The 16,714-nt window shown below is 45.9% G+C and overlaps 1 protein-coding gene across 3 annotated transcripts in view; it reads left to right on the forward strand.

Annotated features, from left to right (window-relative positions):
* SLC25A22 (solute carrier family 25 member 22) overlaps window positions 1-16,714 on the forward strand; it is a 233,242-nt gene that overhangs the window by 85,794 nt on the left and 130,734 nt on the right. For all 3 annotated transcript variants that reach the window (XM_029582910.1, XM_029582914.1, XM_029582913.1), the window contains exon 3: window positions 10,340-10,465. In XM_029582910.1, coding sequence (XP_029438770.1) covers window positions 10,340-10,465 — 126 coding nt within the window. The remainder of the gene's footprint in view (window positions 1-10,339; window positions 10,466-16,714) is intronic.

Genomic DNA, 16,714 nt, shown 5'->3' on the forward strand with positions numbered 1-16,714 from the left:
TATTAACCCAATAAATTATTTCTGGTGCCAGGAAATCATAAATTGATCTTAGCTTTTTAATCCACGTTTTGACCTGGTCATACCTGGAAATTAACTATGGTTTCCCTTAGATTCTCTTGGGTTAAATGTATATAGTACACTTACATGTTACCCTGACACAGTTTTATGGGGTTGGCATAAACTGTGGCCTACTGTGAATTTACCAGATGATGATCCGTCCAAGAGAAGGGAGGGAATAAAACACTCTATCCACTCTACAAGTTGCGGTTTTAAAAATCAGATCAAGGGAATGGACACCTGAATATGTAGGGGAAAAATGAACAGGGCCAACCTTAAATCCTGTAGGAGGTAAGCAAGAAAATCTGCAAAAGCCCCTTTACCAGGTGAATCAGCGTGTATATTGAAGTCTCATACTAAAAGGAGTTCTTTATTTGATATCATTGGCCCTGAGATAAAATCTTCTAATCAGCCAGTGAGGAAGGTGGATGATAGACTACTAACAGTCAAAAATGTCATAGTCTGAAACATTCACTACTATTTATTTATTTTAAATCTTTTCTATACCGTCATTTGGAGGAGACCGTCACAACGATTTACATCGAGGCACATAAAATTAATGATACTGTAATTTGCACATTTACAAGAGTGCCATAAGGTTCGGTAACATAGTTAGTGATCAATATGTTAAATGTAATTAATCATGTCCATGTCTCTATCTCGGTTTTATTACAGAATTAACTTTAGAATTGTGACTTGTCCTTAATGACTACACACTTAGTGAATACAGCAGGTGTGTGTGGATGCTATATTGATCGTGCTTTGCCTGTCCCCTGGTTTCTATTCTCCCTTCTCTTTCTGAAAAGCTTGTTTAAAGAGACAGGTTTTAACTTTTTCTAAAGGTTTTTGCTGTCTCTTTGTAGTCTTAAATCTAGGGGCATGGAGTTCCATAGTATGGGTCCTGCTAGTGATAGTGCTCTCTCTCGTACCTGTATTAGTCTTGCAGTTTTGACTGATGGAATGGTTATGAGTGCTTTGTTTGCTGACCTTAGGTTTCTGTTAGGGATGTGTACACGTAGGGCTGTATTTAACCAGTCTGCATGTTCGTTATGTATTAACTTATGTATGGTGCACAGTGTTTTGTATTGTATTCTTTGTTCAATGGGAAGCCAGTGTAGTTCAGCCAGTGTTTCGGTGATGTGATCTCTTTTACTTTTGCCAGTTAAAACTCTTGCGGCTGAGTTTTGCAGAACCTGCAATGGTCTTAGTGAGGTGTATGGAAGACCTAGTAGAAGTGCATTACATTAATCAGTGCTCGCAAATATTAATGCTTGTAGTACCGATCGAAAGTTGGCCGTTGTCAGAAGTGGTTTAAGTCTCCTGAGGACCATGAGTTTAGCGTATCCTTCTCTTACTTTTAGAGATATGTGTTGTTTTAAGCTTAGTTCGGGGGTCAATTATTACTCCTAGATTCCGTACTTTCTCTGCAAGTATTATTTGTTGATTGTTTTTAGTGTGATTGGACTATGTTTGATTTCTGTATTTTTTCTCTCTAAATTAAGAATTCTGTCTTCTCTATATTAATTATTAATTCCATGTGGTTTAGTAGCTGTTTGATGATATCTAGATACATGTTGCTAAGTTTAATGTTTTCTCAATTGTATCGTCAATGGGTAAAATTAATTGGATATCATCAGCGTATATATAGTGTGTGATTCCCAGACCAGCTAGCAGGTGGCATAGTGGTAGTAAGTATATGTTGAAAAGTGTTGCGGAGAGGGCAGATCCTTGGGGTACTCCTGTTTGACGGTTATTTTTTTTGATATAGCGTTTTTAATTGTACCTGAAAAAATCTGTCATTGAGATATGATCTGAACCACTTGATAGTTTTGTTGTTTAGGGCCTATTCTTCTAGTCTGTTTAAGAGTATGTCATGATTTACAGTGTCAAATGCTGCTGACAGGTCAAGCATCACTAGAATGTAATGTTTACCGCTATCAAATCCCCTCATGATGTTATCTGTAAGTGCAAGCAGAAGTGTCTCTGTGCTATAGTGTTTTCGAAAACCATGTTGTGATGGATAAAGGATGTTATTGCTAGGTGTTCTGCTAGATGCTTTTGTATAGTGTTTTCTATTAACTTTGGCGATTAAGGGTAGGATTCGATACTGGTCTTGTAGTTACTCAGGTTCAGGTGGGTCACGGTTTTCTTTTTAAAATAGGTTTTTACGATAGCCCTGTTAGTGCGTCAGGCATGGATCCTTCCTCTAAGGATAGATTAAACGATCTTTGCCAGTGTACTAAACATTCAGCATCTCCTGCCTGGCTAGCAATGTCCAATTCCAATGCATGAGGATCATGATATACCACTGCTATTCTTCCTTCCCACCTTTCAAATGCGCAGGTGGTTTATGGAAGTAAGAGAAAACGTTTTGAGCACCGCTGATACAGACTCCACCCAGCCAAGTTTTCAAAACGAGACATGAAATCTATAATTTATTCTTTCAATCAGATCATGAATGATGATGCCCTTGTTTTAATTGACCTGCAAAGTGATGATTTCTCATTCAGCAGTATGGTGGTAGTCACTGAGGTTATGTATCTACACCAAAGAACTTTACCCTGTATTCTCACCTTCTACCCCAGATTGCCCCAATAGGCTTGTCAATTGCATTGAAATACATTTTACTTCTGGTGCAAGTGACAAAATATACATAGCATCTGTTTTATAACAAAATATTGATCTTTACAACATCATGCTAAGTCCTTATTACAAAGGCCTAACAGAGGCCTGGAGTGGGTCCTGGCAGCAAACTATAGAGGTAAAAGTGCAGCTTTTATAAGACGGTTACTACGATCTCTACAAGTCTTACAGGCATCTTGCCTGTTCATTAGTCAGATTAAACAGAATTCTATAGCTAGAGAAATCCTTAATACAAACAAAAGAGCCCTCAATTCTAAGGTGCATAATAATGACTGGATTAAAACATTAAAGGCCTACCAACTGCACCATCTGAGAACCTGCAAGTCTTTGGAGCTTCCTTAGCTGGGCATGAAGGAGAGCACAAATGGACAGGCCTCTTTGATGTGCTCCTTTGGCAGGACCCTGCCTCCAGCTGAAACAGCCAGCTCGAATGATGTCAGGCTAAAGGGGGGGGACCTTCCCCTCCTTACAGTTCAAGTGCAAAGTTAACCGGGTCTGCACCAGGCATAGGCCAAAGGCTGTGGTGTATGCCCTGGGTTTGTGTGGTGTGATGAAGCTGTGTTACAGGCCCTGGCTTTGTGTGTGACATGGTGACACCGTGTGTCCCTCTCTTTCTGGTTGAATCAGGCATCAGAACATGTTGCCAGCTGGGGTTGTGCCTTAGCTTTGTATTTAAATGTTAGTCATTACCTCTCTAGCTCAGGCCTGAGTCAGATACACGTGAGTGACAATGACGCAAACACATTCTCTAATTGCAGCATCCATCAGGGTGACTCACTGTGTGTCGCCACACCATTCTTAGCTGTCTTCTCTTTTTCAATGTAGATGGACCCCATCCTGTCCCTGCTCATGTCTTCAAATGATGCTGTATACATCATGAGTCTGTAGAGTATCCAGTACCCTATTAATAATGTTCAGCCTGATTAGAAAGTGATGTATTCTGCACCTTGTTGTTAGCTGTGGTTTGTTTTCTTATGTATTTTATGTTACCTTCTGTTCACTGCCTGGAGCTATTATCAGAAAGATGATTTATAGATGTTAGCTGTAAATAAATTAGAAAATTGAAGGGGGGAACGACAACAGTGCAGACACAGACTGGGACACACTTCTGAAGTTTCTTATAACCTGATTAGCAGGAATAATAGGAAGTAGTAGTGAGTCCATGGGAGTAACTGACAGAGGAAATCAAAACCTGCTGGAATACAGTGCTTGCAGTCTATCTGATATCAAAGTCATTTGTGTTTACAGAAAGAGTTACATGATTTAGGGCGGCTTGCTTGGGCTTGGTCATAAGAACATAAGAAGAACATAAGAAAATGCCACACTGGGTCAGACCAAGGGTCCGTCAAGCCACGCATCCGGTTTCCAACAGTGGCCAATCCAGGCCATAAGAACCTGGCAAGGTACCCAAAACACTAAGTCTATTCCATTAGACTTACCATTGCTAATGGCAGTGGCTATTCTCTAAGTGAACTGTAATAGCAGGTATAATGGACTTCTCCTCCAAGAACTTATCCAATCCTTTTTTAACACAGCTATAATAACTGCACTAACCACATCCTCTGGCAAACAAATTCCAGAGTTTAATTGTGCATTGAGAAAAAAAGAACTTTCTCCGATTAGTTTTAAATGTGCCCCATGCTAACTTCATGGAGTGCTGCCTAGTCTTTCTACTATCCGAAAGAGTAAATAACCGATTCACATCTACCCGTTCTAGACCTCTCATGATTTTAAACACCTCTATCATATCCCCCCTCAGTCGTCTCTTCTCCAAACTGAAAAGTCCTAACCTCTTTAGTCTTTCCTCATAGGGGAGTTGTTCCATTCCCCTTATCATTTTGGTAGCCCTTCTCTGTACCTTCTCCATCGCAATTATATCTTTTTTTGAGATGCGGCGACCAGAATTGTACACAGTATTCAAGGTGCGGTCTCACCATGAAGCGATACAGAGGCATTATGACATTTCCCGTTTTATTCACCATTCCCTTTCTAATAATTCCCAACATTCTGTTTGCTTTTTTGACTGCCGCAGCACACTGTACCGACGATTTCAATGTGTTATCCACTATGACACCTAGATCTCTTTCTTGGGTTGTAGCACCTAATACGGAACCCAACATTGTGTAATTATAGCATGGGTTATTTTTCCCTAAATGCATCACCTTGCACTTATCCACATTAAATTTCATCTGCCACTTGGATGCCCAATTTCCAGTCTCACAAGGTCTTCCCTGCAATTTATCACAATCTGCTTGTGATTTAACTACTCTGAACAATTTCGTGTCATCTGCAAATTTGATTATCTCACTTGTCGTATTTCTTTCCAGATCATTTATAAATATATTGAAAAGTAAGGTCCCAATACAGATCCCTGAGGCACTCCACTGTCCACTCCCTTCCACTGAGAAAATTGCCCCTATTTAATCCTACTCTCTGTTTCCTGTCTTTAGCCAGTTGCAATCCACGAAAGGACATCGCCACCTATCACTGTATCTTCAGTCAGACATCGTAACTCACCCTCAGTGAGTACGTGTTACATGGGGCATTGGAAGAGGGAGTGCTGCCTGAGTGCAGTGGTGCTTCTGTGAGCATGGTTACCTGTCAGCCTCCAAGACAAGAGTCCTCCCTGCCAATCTGCCCCCACAACTGGTGTGAAAGCCACAGGGGCTAAGGCAACCTAGCAGTGAGAGCAACACAAGATCAACTGACCCGTCCAGTCTGCCCAGGTAAATTTCTGTCCACACTAAGGATGTATTCCAGAAGCCACCCACAGCCTGTGTCTTCTTGTAGGATATCGCTTTTTATTCAAGATAGCTTTTGTGGTCTTCCTCATTTGTACTCCACCATCTTGGCTGACGAGCATACGATATGCCTTATTTAGTTCACATGCAGCACGCCTCTCTTCTAATGCCTAAGCACAAGCTTTATAATAACCTAATTAGCTATTAACCCTAGTCTGACCATTGTCCAGACATCCAGCTTCCTAGGTCCCCTGCGTAGCTTGCTAAACAGGCCTATGCTACGCGAGTGCCTGCATTCCCTGCTAGAGCTTCTAATTCTTATGGATTTACTGCCTGTCAGACAGCCCCAGCTACAAGTTTAATTCTATCCTCATAGCCTTATCCAAATACTGCCCAAACTAGTGTGGCTGTTCCTCAATCCTCCAACCTTCTAGGTTCCCTGAACAGCCTGCCTGCAGTGTTCCCTCTAATTCTTTTCTGGGACATACATAGGTGCACCTGATTTTTGGACACCTAGAGGCCCATATTCAGCTGCTATCTGGCTAAGCATAGCCAGTTAACTTGGCAGGGATATTCAGTGGCATGGCTGTGCCACTCAATAAATCCAGCTATGTAAAGATTTAGCTGGTTTTAGCAGATCTAACTTACCTGGCTACCTTAACCGGATAGGGCTGAATATTGGCTCTTATCCAGCTAAGGACCAGATTCATTAAGGCTTTTCTCCCATACACAGGCCAATTCAGTAAAGTCCGCGGGAGAGCAGGCAAACGCCCGCTCTCCCGGCGCACATAGGCCACTCGCCTGTGCACGCAATACAGTATTTAAATGAGGCCTGGTGGTAGAAACGGGCAAAAGGAGGCACTAGGGACACTAGCGCGTCACTAGCGCCTCCTTTTTGACAGGAGCGGCGGCTGTCAGCAGGTTTGACAGCCGACGCTCAGTTTTGCCGCCATCGGTTCTTGAGCCCGCTGACAGCCACGGGCTCGAAAACTGGACGACCTGTTTTCAACCCGACAGCCACCGGCCAACTTTCAATTTAAAAAAAATTTTTTTTAACTTTTTTTACTCTTCGGGACCTCCGACTTAATATCGCCATGATATTAAGTTGGAGGGTGCACAGAAAGCAGTTTTTAACTGCTTTTCTGTGCACTTTCCCGGTGGCCGGAAGAAATTAGCGCCTACCTTTGGGAAGGTGCTAATTTCTGAAAGTAAACTTTGCGGCTCGGCTGCACATTTTAATTTCTGAATCTCGCGCAAATACCTAATAGCGCCCTCAACATGCATTTGCATGTTGAGGGCGCTATTAGGTTCGGCGGGTTGGATGTGCGTTTTTCCGGCCCCTTACTGAATAAGGGGTAAGGGGAAAACACGCGTCCAATGGCAGGTACACAGTGCGCTCCGTATCGGCCTGTTAGTGTCTCTGGAAAAACCCTTAGTGAATCAGGTAGTACTAAGGCTGGATAAATAGCTCTGCCGTGTAACGCCCCCCTCCCAGCTAACTGAATGCAGAGCTGAATAGTCAAATGGCGCCACTGTGGCTGGATAAGTCCAAACTTATCCAACAAGTGGTACTAAATACAGACCTCCTAATTTTTGCAAGTGAGTGATGGCATCAGTGGGCAGGAGACCTCCCCTCCCCCAGCATCCTTCTCCCCTGCCTCTTACTCTCCTGTTCCCCAGGGGTGTGCTCCTGCCTCCTTCCCCCCAGAGCTGACATGGCGGGAAGGTTGTTTAAGCGGTGCTGGATTTAGGCATAGGCACGTGTGTAATGTGTCAAATTCTGAAGGCACCCAAAAGCTGGGCCTTCCTCTGCTGCTCTCTGATTTCCACAGCCTACTGCTGGCCCTCTGCTTATGAGAACCCCATAATCTGAAATCTGGCCCTGTTTTACGGGAGATTTTTGGTGGAGAGGATGGAGATAAAAGAACGGAGGAGAGAGAATAACGAAGTGAAAGGAGCTGATGCTGGGGAAGAGGATAGGGAGAGAAATGGAGGGTTAATGAAATGTGGAAGAAAGGGAGAAGAAAAATTATAGAGATGAGGTGAAGGGCTGGGATACAAAGGAAAGAAGTCCAGTAAATAAATAAAATAAGTGTAGGAGAGAGGAAAATAGAAAGGAAAGAAGTGAAAGATATGAGAAAAGCAATGAAGGGAAGAGACATGGGAAGGATGGGCAGAACACTGGGGGTCTTCACCCAGAATAGAGAGAGAGGGAGAACCGGGAATGAGGGCAGTGGGAGAGAACTGGAGATGGCAGGTGAGAAAGAGGACCCTGGATTTGGTGGCGAGGCGGGGTTGGGTAAGGAATTCAAGAAGATAATGGAGGAAGGGAATGTAAGGCGAAAGGAGAGCACACAGGGAGGGAGAAGAATGCTAAATATTCACACAAAGAAAGGAGAGAGAGAAAGAAGAGGGGGAAGGATGAGGCAGAGAAGAGGACAGAAACCAAGCTGCAGTCACAAGGGGTGGCACACTGGTATTTCGGCAAGAGTTTCCTGCAATCTGAATACAGCATGTCCTCTGCGGGAGGGGAGCACAGGTCTGAGTGACGTTCCTCTCCCCTCATCTTTCTTCTGCCAAGCTCCATTGCTCCCCACAAACGGCAGGCCGGAGGCACGGGAGGAGAAAGGAGCAGTCTGCTCCCGACTGGGAAATGTGACTACAGTCCTGCGGGGCTCTCCAGCAAGAGAACGTAATCCACTTTGATGTGCCTGAAAAGCAGAATATCAATCAAATAATGAATAAATAAATGCCAAAGGATTTTTAGAAAGCAGGTCAAAGCTTATTTTTGTAAGCAAGCCTTTAGCGAACTTTTGTAATTTAAGTTTCATAATCTTTATGATTAAGTTTTACCTGGTATATTTGTCATTGGATTTCTGCTTTTTAATTGATGTTTTTATGTTTTTTTTATGTGGTGTTTATATTTGTTATGCTTGTAAATTGACTGAGTGTATTTTTGTTACCCACTGAGGACTGGGGATTACGCGGTAAATAAATAGAAGTAGAGGGCAGCCCCCACACCCACAATGTCTCCTGTTCTTTTGCTGGAGGTTGGCATTGGCTGCAGTCTGCAGTGTGTTCAGCACATGAGATGCTTTATAGCTGAGTCTCTAGTAATCGGTGGCGCTCCCACAAATCCCTGAAGCCCTCCAAATCTGAAACTACTTTGAGATCTCTTTAACTCGCCTGCCTCTTACTGTTCCCTACCTCTCTCTCACCTCCGTCCTTCTCCCTCTCCTTTTCCGTTCCTTTGTCGCTCCATCTCTGAGGCTGGCATAGGAAGCAGCCGGAGGTGGCAGTGAAAGCCGACAGGTGAAAAGCGGGCACCTGCAGCACTGCCGGGCCTTTGCTTTGTGTCCTGCGTGCAGGGAGGTGTAGGAAGAGTAACGGGCACGTTACGAAAAATTCAGAATCGGGCTGCAGTGACAGAATTAACTCGTGGCTGAGTCTGTCTGGCAGGCTGCGAATACAATAATGACTAGAAGTCCTAGCCGAAACATGGGGGGGCTCGCATAGCAGGCACTGTTCCTTTAACAGAGCCGCCAAGGGGGAGCAATTTATGAGGGAGATTTTCAGTATGCGGCACGGCCCCTGCGCCTCCCTCCCTCCCCACCCATCCCTGTCCTTCCATGAATGAGATAACAGCCCTTTCCCCTACCTCAAGGAGTGGCCACAATGGTGCAGTCCAGAGTGTTGGACAGTGAAGCCTCAGAATATTCTGGTCAGGGCAGTTGCAAGGGGATTAATCACCCCAGGCACCTTCTGCCTTGCGCCGCAGCCCCGATTCCTACCTCTCGCAAGTGGCAGCAGCAAAGAGGAGTGGAGATTTGAATCCGCATTCCTCTTTGCCGCCGCCGCTCACGCCCCATAATGTTCGGCGCACTAGGCCCAGGCCTAGCTTGTCCGGTGCTTCCGCCGGCCCTGATTCTGGTCAGAGGTTTTGGAGCTGAGAGAGAAAGAGACAGGCGACGAGCGAGGGACAATATCTTTTCTATTTATTCTCAGGGGGGTCATCTGCGTGCGGCAATTTTAAAATAATTACTACTGTGTTGAGCTGGTTTCTAAAATGAATAGGCAACCAATGAAGTTTGCGAAGTGTAGGTGATATAGGGTCAGACAACATAATTCCAAAGTGGACAGTATCCTTGCTGCAGCTTGCTGCCGTAATTGCAAGGCACATAGATATTTTTGTGGCAGGTCGCAGTACAGACTACGACAATAGTCTCATTGACTAAATAGTAATGCCTGTAAGGCTGAATGAAACATATTAGCGGTCAGCATATGTTTTAATGGTCTAAGCAATTTTAATTTATAAAAAGATTTCTTGCTTTATTTGAGGGACAAAGGTAAGTTGAGGATCAATTGCTATACCCAAATTCCTTGCCTGAAAGACAAGAGGGAGTCTTGTACTGGCAACGGATAAAGTAAGACCGACCTTAGACAGGCATTTTGCCTATCCATAAAATAAGAGTTTCTAGCGATGTAAAGAACCAAGTGACTGCCTGTCAGCCAATCATTAATATTTGTCATGCAGTAGTATAATGTTCCATGTATGTAGTATGTAGTATGTAGTATGTAGTAGTATGTTCCATGTTCCATGTATGTTCCATGTAAACCGCCTTCCCGGCGATAGTTTTCTCTGTTAATTGTGAACCGGAGTGATATGTATTGTATACAGGAACTTCCGGTATATAAAAACCTAAAAATAAATAAATAAATAAATATAACCGTTGCAAGAGGAGATCATTATCCTTGCAAGGAAGATAAAACTGTATTTCGTCTGTGTGTATAAAAAACAACACTTTTAACTGTCAGATAACCCTACACAAAGGAAGAAGATACTTGTGAGTTTCCTATGACAGTAGATGTCAGATACTGATGTGTCTGTCTTCTTGTAGCTTACCTGCCAAGCTGATCAATGGAGGCATCGCAGGATTGATCGGCGTCACTTGTGTCTTCCCCATCGACCTGGCCAAGACTCGCTTACAGAACCAGCAGAATGGCCAGAGGATGTACAGCAGCATGTAAGTGAGGACAAGACGCAGGTCGGAGGGAGGGACCAGACAGCTGGGCAGGATCAAAAACTTAACCACTTACCCAACAAGATGCCAAAAACAAAGAGGCATTTCTAAAACATGAGCCATTCGTAGTCACAGAAACCATAGACCACCGCAGAAGCACAGCTGGCTGGCAGGGAATTAGGTTGCATCATGTTCCCATGTGAGTTTGTTGCCTTATTTCAGTAATCACAGTAAAGGTATATTTGAATTATTTTTACCTGCTTTTGAATGCAGCTATGGTTTTACTGCTGGATCAGGAATTCACAGCAAATCTCCAGAGCTTGCAGGATGGGATGGGTGCAAGGATACACAACAGATCTCAAGTGGCTTGGGTGGGATGGATGCAGGGATGCATAGCAGATCTCCAGAGCTTGCAGGATGGGATGGGTGCAGGGATGCACAGCAGATCTCCAGAGCTTGCAGGATGGGATGGGTGCAGGGATGCACAGCAGATCTCCAGGGGCTGCAGGATGGGACAAGTCCAGGGATGCACAACAGATCTCCAATGGCTTGGGTGGGATGGGTGCAGGGATGCACAGCAGATCTGCAGGGGCTGCAGGATGGGACAAGTCCAGGGATGCACAGCAGATCTCCAGTGGCTTGGGTGGGATGGGTGCAGGGATGCACAGCAGATCTGCAGGGGCTGCAGGATGGGACATGTCCAGGGATGCCCAACAGATCTCCAGAGGCTTGGGTGGGATAGATGCAGGGATGCCCAACAGATCTCCAGTGGCTTGGGTGGGATGGGTGCAGGGATGCACAGCAGATCTCCAGAGCTTGCAGGATGGGATGGGTGCAGGGATGCACAGCAGATCTCCAGAGCTTGCAGGATGGGATGGGTGCAGGGATGCACAGCAGATCTCTAGAGCTTGCAGGATTGGGATGGGTGGCAGGGATGCACAGCAGATCTCCAGGGGGCTGCAAGGATGGGACAAGTCCAGGAATGCACAACAGATCTCCAATGGGCTTGGGTGGGATGGGTGCAGGGATGCACAGCAGATCTCCAGGGGCTGCAGGATGGGACAAGTCCAGGGATGCACAGCAGATCTCCAGTGGCTGGGTGGGATGGGTGTAGGGATGCACAGCAGATCTGCAGGGGCTGCAGGATGGGACATGTCCAGGGATGCCCAACAGATCTCCAGAGGCTTGGGTGGGATAGATGCAGGGATGCCCAACAGATCCCCAGTGGCTTGGGTGGGATGGGTGCAGAGATGCACAGCAGATCTCCAGAGCTTGCAGGATGGGATGGGTGCAGGGATGCACAGCAGACTCCAGGGGCTGCAGGATGGGACAAGTCCAGGAATGCACAACAGATCTCCAATGGCTTGGGTGGGATAGATGCAGGAATTCACAGCAGATCTCCAGGGGCTGCAGGATGGGACAAGTCCAAGGATGCACAGCAGATCTCCAGTGGCTTGGTTGGGATGGGTGCAGGGATGCACAGCAGATCTGCAGGGGCTGCAATCTGTAGGATGAAATGGGATGAGTTAATAGGAGATGGGTAGGTCAGTTCTCCACAGAAGACTGCAAGAGCAATATTGTATACCTGCTTTTGATATTCAGGTTTTAAGGTGTACCTTAATGCAGAAAGGCCAAATCCCTTCTCCCCCTTCAGAGAATCTGACTTCTGATGAGAGCTGTGTGCTACTGCCAAAAAAACAGCTTAACAAAGTTTTGAGTATACTGAAACACAGTGAAATCGCAAAGCTGAAATCACAAGTTTACTTACATTCTCCGCAGGATCCACGTGTACTGCACACATTTCTCAGTGTGCTAACTAGTTTCAAGCAATGTTTCCCAACCAATGCACCACGGCACACTGGTGTGCCTTCACATCTGATCAGGTGTGCCACGGAAATGTCACCACTGCCAGATGCTCAGATCCAGGTCAGCACCTCACAGCAACAAGAGACCCCAATAGTAGCTCTTAAATGTGTAGGCGCTCCTTTCCGAGAGCCTGTGTAATCATACAAGCCTCTTCATCCTGGCTATAGCATGAGCCCTAGAGTGTGCTAAGTAATGGGCAGCATGCGGATCATGGGTAGCTGGGCCCCACTTTGTTCAGCACACACATTGCACACAGCGTCTCCTCATCTTCCCCATCTTTGAGTCTTATCGCTAGGCTGAGGGTGCACTGAGCCCTGGATGTGACTCACTCTGAGTGTTGGGAGCAATAGAAACCACATGCGGCAGCCAAAGTAATTGAGCCTGCTGCCAACACCACACTGACTCCTCCCTTCTCCTGCCCTTGTATATAGAGGCAGCTGCTCCATCACCATGGGTTCATATGTGTCTCTGCCTTTCTCTCCCTTTGTTTTAAAACTTGGAAGAGAAATTGGTGGGGCTTTCCATGCTTCCCTGTCTCTTACTTTGGCCATTTGATTCTTCTCCATGTCCACACTGTCTGCTCTATGGAGGCTTTTGAGCCATGCAACACTTCTGTTTATGTAGGTGTGCCTTGGTTTGAACGGGTTGGGAAACACTGGTTTTATATACCAGATGTGTCCCATGCACTCTTCCAGTGCTGGGCATATGTGTCACACATTTCATACAATGTACTAATAGTGGCTGTGCATTACACATGTCTCACACTGTGCCAGCGCTGGTGCTGGGTATGTGTACTACACAGATCTCTCACACTACACCAGTGTTGGGGATGTGTGGGTCACGCATGTCTCACACTGCGTTAGTGCTGGGTATGTGTACTACACAGATCTCACACTCTGCACCAGCACTGAGGATGTGTGTGTCACGCATATCTCACACACTGCGCTGGTGCTGGGTATGTGTACTACACACATCTCACACACTGCACCAGCACTGATGATGTGTGTGTCACACATGTCTCTCGCACTGTGTTAGTGCTGTGTATGTGTACTACACAGATCTCACACACACACTGCTCCAGCACTGGGGATGTGTGTGTGTCACACATGTCTCACACACTGCGCTGGTGCTGGGTATGTGTACTACACAGATCTCACACACTGGACCAGCACTGGGGATGTGTGTGTCACACACGTCTCTCGCACTGTGTTACTGCTGTGTATGTGTACTACACAGATCTCACACACACTGCACCAGCACTGGGGATGTGTGTGTGTCGCACATGTCTCACGCACTGCGCTGGTGCTGGGTTTGTGTACTACACAGATCTCACACACTGGACCAGCACTGGGATGTGTGTGTCACGCATGTCTCACGCAATGCGCTGGTGCTGGGTTTGTGTACTACACAGATCTCACACACTGTACCAGCACTGGGATGTGTGTGTCACGCATGTCTCACGCACTGTGCTGGTCCTGGGTTTGTGTACTACACAGATCTCACACACTGCACCGGCACTGGGGATGTGTGTGTCACACATGTCTCTCACACTGTGTTAGTGCTGTGTATGTGTACTACACAGATCTCACACACACTGCTCCAGCACTGAGGATGTGTGTGGGTATGTGTACTACACAGATCTCACACACTGGACCAGCACTGGGATGTGTGTGTCACGCATGTCTCACGCACTGCGCTGGTGCTGGGTTTGTGTACTACACAGATCTCACACACTGCACCAGCACTGGGGATGTGTGTGTCACACACGTCTCTCACACTGTGTTAGTGCTGTGTATGTGTACTACACAGATCTCACACACACTGCACCAGCACTGGGGATGTGTGTGTGTGTCACACATGTCTCACGCACTGCGCTGGTGCTGGGTTTGTGTACTACACAGATCTCACACACTGCACCAGTACTGGGGATGTGTGTGTCACACACGTCTCTCGCACTGGTTAGTGCTGTGTATGTGTACTACACAGATCTCACACACACTGCACCAGCACTGGGGATGTGTGTGTGTCACACATGTCTCACGCACTGCGCTGGTGCTGGGTTTGTGTACTACACAAATCTCACACACTGGACCAGCACTGGGATGTGTGTGTCACGCATGTCTCACGCACTGCGCTGGTGCTGGGTATGTGTACTACACAGATCTCACACACTGGACCAGCACTGGGATGTGTGTGTCACGCATGTCTCACACACTGTGCTGTGCTGGGTGTGTTCCCACAGTCTGACAGCGCATTCACACTTCTCATACCAAAGCAGTTCTGAGCAGACTGGGCAGTACTGCAGCTTTTACACCTCCAGCTTCCGGATGTAAGCAGAACTTCCAGGCACTGCATTTTCCTGTTCCTCTTTCTCTTGCTCTGTTGGCCTGGCTTTGTTACATCAAACTATGCAGGAAGGATTCTCCATTCATGCTCTTACTAAGTGAGTTTGGAAACCACTTTAATGCTGGCTTGAAAACGCATAATGAGCTGTTTTTAAATCTCTATGGAAAAATGGAAAATTGTTTTCAAACTGGAAGAAAGTTATGCAGTGTTCTGGGGCTAAGGGGCTCTAGTTTCCAGGGTTGTGCAGCGTCCTGGGGGGTGGAGGCGTGGTTCTGCTTTCCAGGCCTGGGCCATGTCCTGGAGCTGGGCTTCCAGGATTTATTTATTTAGTTTAAATATGTATCACTCTGCCTATGTAAAAGCCTCACTTCATGTTACACCTGCTCAGAGAGTGCATGCACAAGTGCCACCTCTACCCTCAGGGAACCTCTCTGCAATTAGTGTAAAAGGGTGCATGAAACAGAGCCCCAGCTTATTGTATTACAGCCATCGGTGCACCTTGAAAGTGACCCCTCTGTGTTTGTTGTTCAGGCGGGTCTGCTTACTTTACGATTGTGTAAAGTGTGGCTGCAGTACTATTAATCTGGTAGAGCAGTTTCTGATTCTTGTTTTTCTTTGGAGACCCTTTCCCGAGAGCGCGTATTTCTAATGTTCTTATGAGGAAAAGGGAAATCATCTTTGTGATGTCAAAACAAAGAGGAGTCGAATGGCACTTTACAGCCTAGCTCATATATTAAAACATGCACGAGCTTTCCAGGACAGACTCGGCCCCCGAAAGCTCGTGTACTGTTCTTCTGTGCAGTGACAGATTTCGGGTTTTGCCACTCCTAGGCGCTGTTGGTGCATTCACCCCCACCCTGCCCCAGTAAGGTCAAACAAAAGGGACCAGAAGGTCTATAGACATTTCTCCCAGTTTGCTGTAGCAGCTCAAGATGTATTTTCTCTGGCAAAAGTTAGAAAATTCTGAAGCACAATGGCAAACTTTTCCATCTTTTGTATTACGTTATGAATCTGGCGTCATTTTCCAACCTTTTATTTTCTTTTTATTGGGTGAGGATGCACAGAGTGTTGCACATGCAGTAGGGAAAAATAATCCCAGCTGCAGGTTCGGGGATTAGGAGTCAGCACCCAGGAAAAGGCCCTTGGAGTCCTTGTGGGCAATGCATTGAACTCCTTGGCTCAGGACACGGCTGCGGTCCCAAAAGCAAACAGAATGTTGGGAATGATCCATAAAGGAATGGAGAATAAAAATGGCAGATATAATGCTGCCTCTGTATGAATCCATAGTGCGACCATATCTTGAGTACTGTGTACAGTTCTGGTCGCCTCATCTCAAGAATGACATAGCAGAACTAAAAAAATGCAGCGAAGGGCAAACACAAATGTTAAAGGGAGGGAATGGCTCTCTTAAGATGAGAGGCTACCCAGGTTCTTCAGCCTGGAAAAGAGATGGCTGAGAGAAGTTTATAGAATTATGAGTGAGGCAGAACAGATGCATAAAGGATGTTTATTTAGAAAAAGACCATTCGGCCTATCTAGTCTGCCCATCCAAACAACTGCTCAGCTCTACATTCCCTACCACTTCCTCACAAGATTCCCCCTGTGCTTGCCTTATTTAACCTTTCAGCTAACACTATAACAAGCGGACACACCGTGAAACTAAAAGCAACAGATTTAAAACAAATTGTCGAAAGAACTTTTACATTTAATGCACAATCAAGCAGTGGAACCTGGCGCCAGAGGATGTGATCAAGGTGAATAGCATAGGGAGGTTTAAAAGAGGTTTGGACAAGTTCCCGGAGGAAACGTTCCTAACACATTATTAGCCATGTAGACTAGAAAATGCCATTGCTATTCCTGGGCATGGATAACAAGGAATAGATCTACTTTTTGGGATCTGCCAGGTACTTTTAAACAGGACTGGCCTCTGCTGCAAACAGGATCCAGGGCTTAGAAGATAAGGTTTGCCATGGTGAGGGCCCGGTATCCTGTTTCCAACAGTGACCAATCCAGGTCACAAGTACATGGCAGGATCCCAAC

Source organism: Rhinatrema bivittatum, chromosome 17, assembly GCF_901001135.1.
Source record: "Rhinatrema bivittatum chromosome 17, aRhiBiv1.1, whole genome shotgun sequence".
NCBI lineage: Eukaryota > Metazoa > Chordata > Amphibia > Gymnophiona > Rhinatrematidae > Rhinatrema > Rhinatrema bivittatum.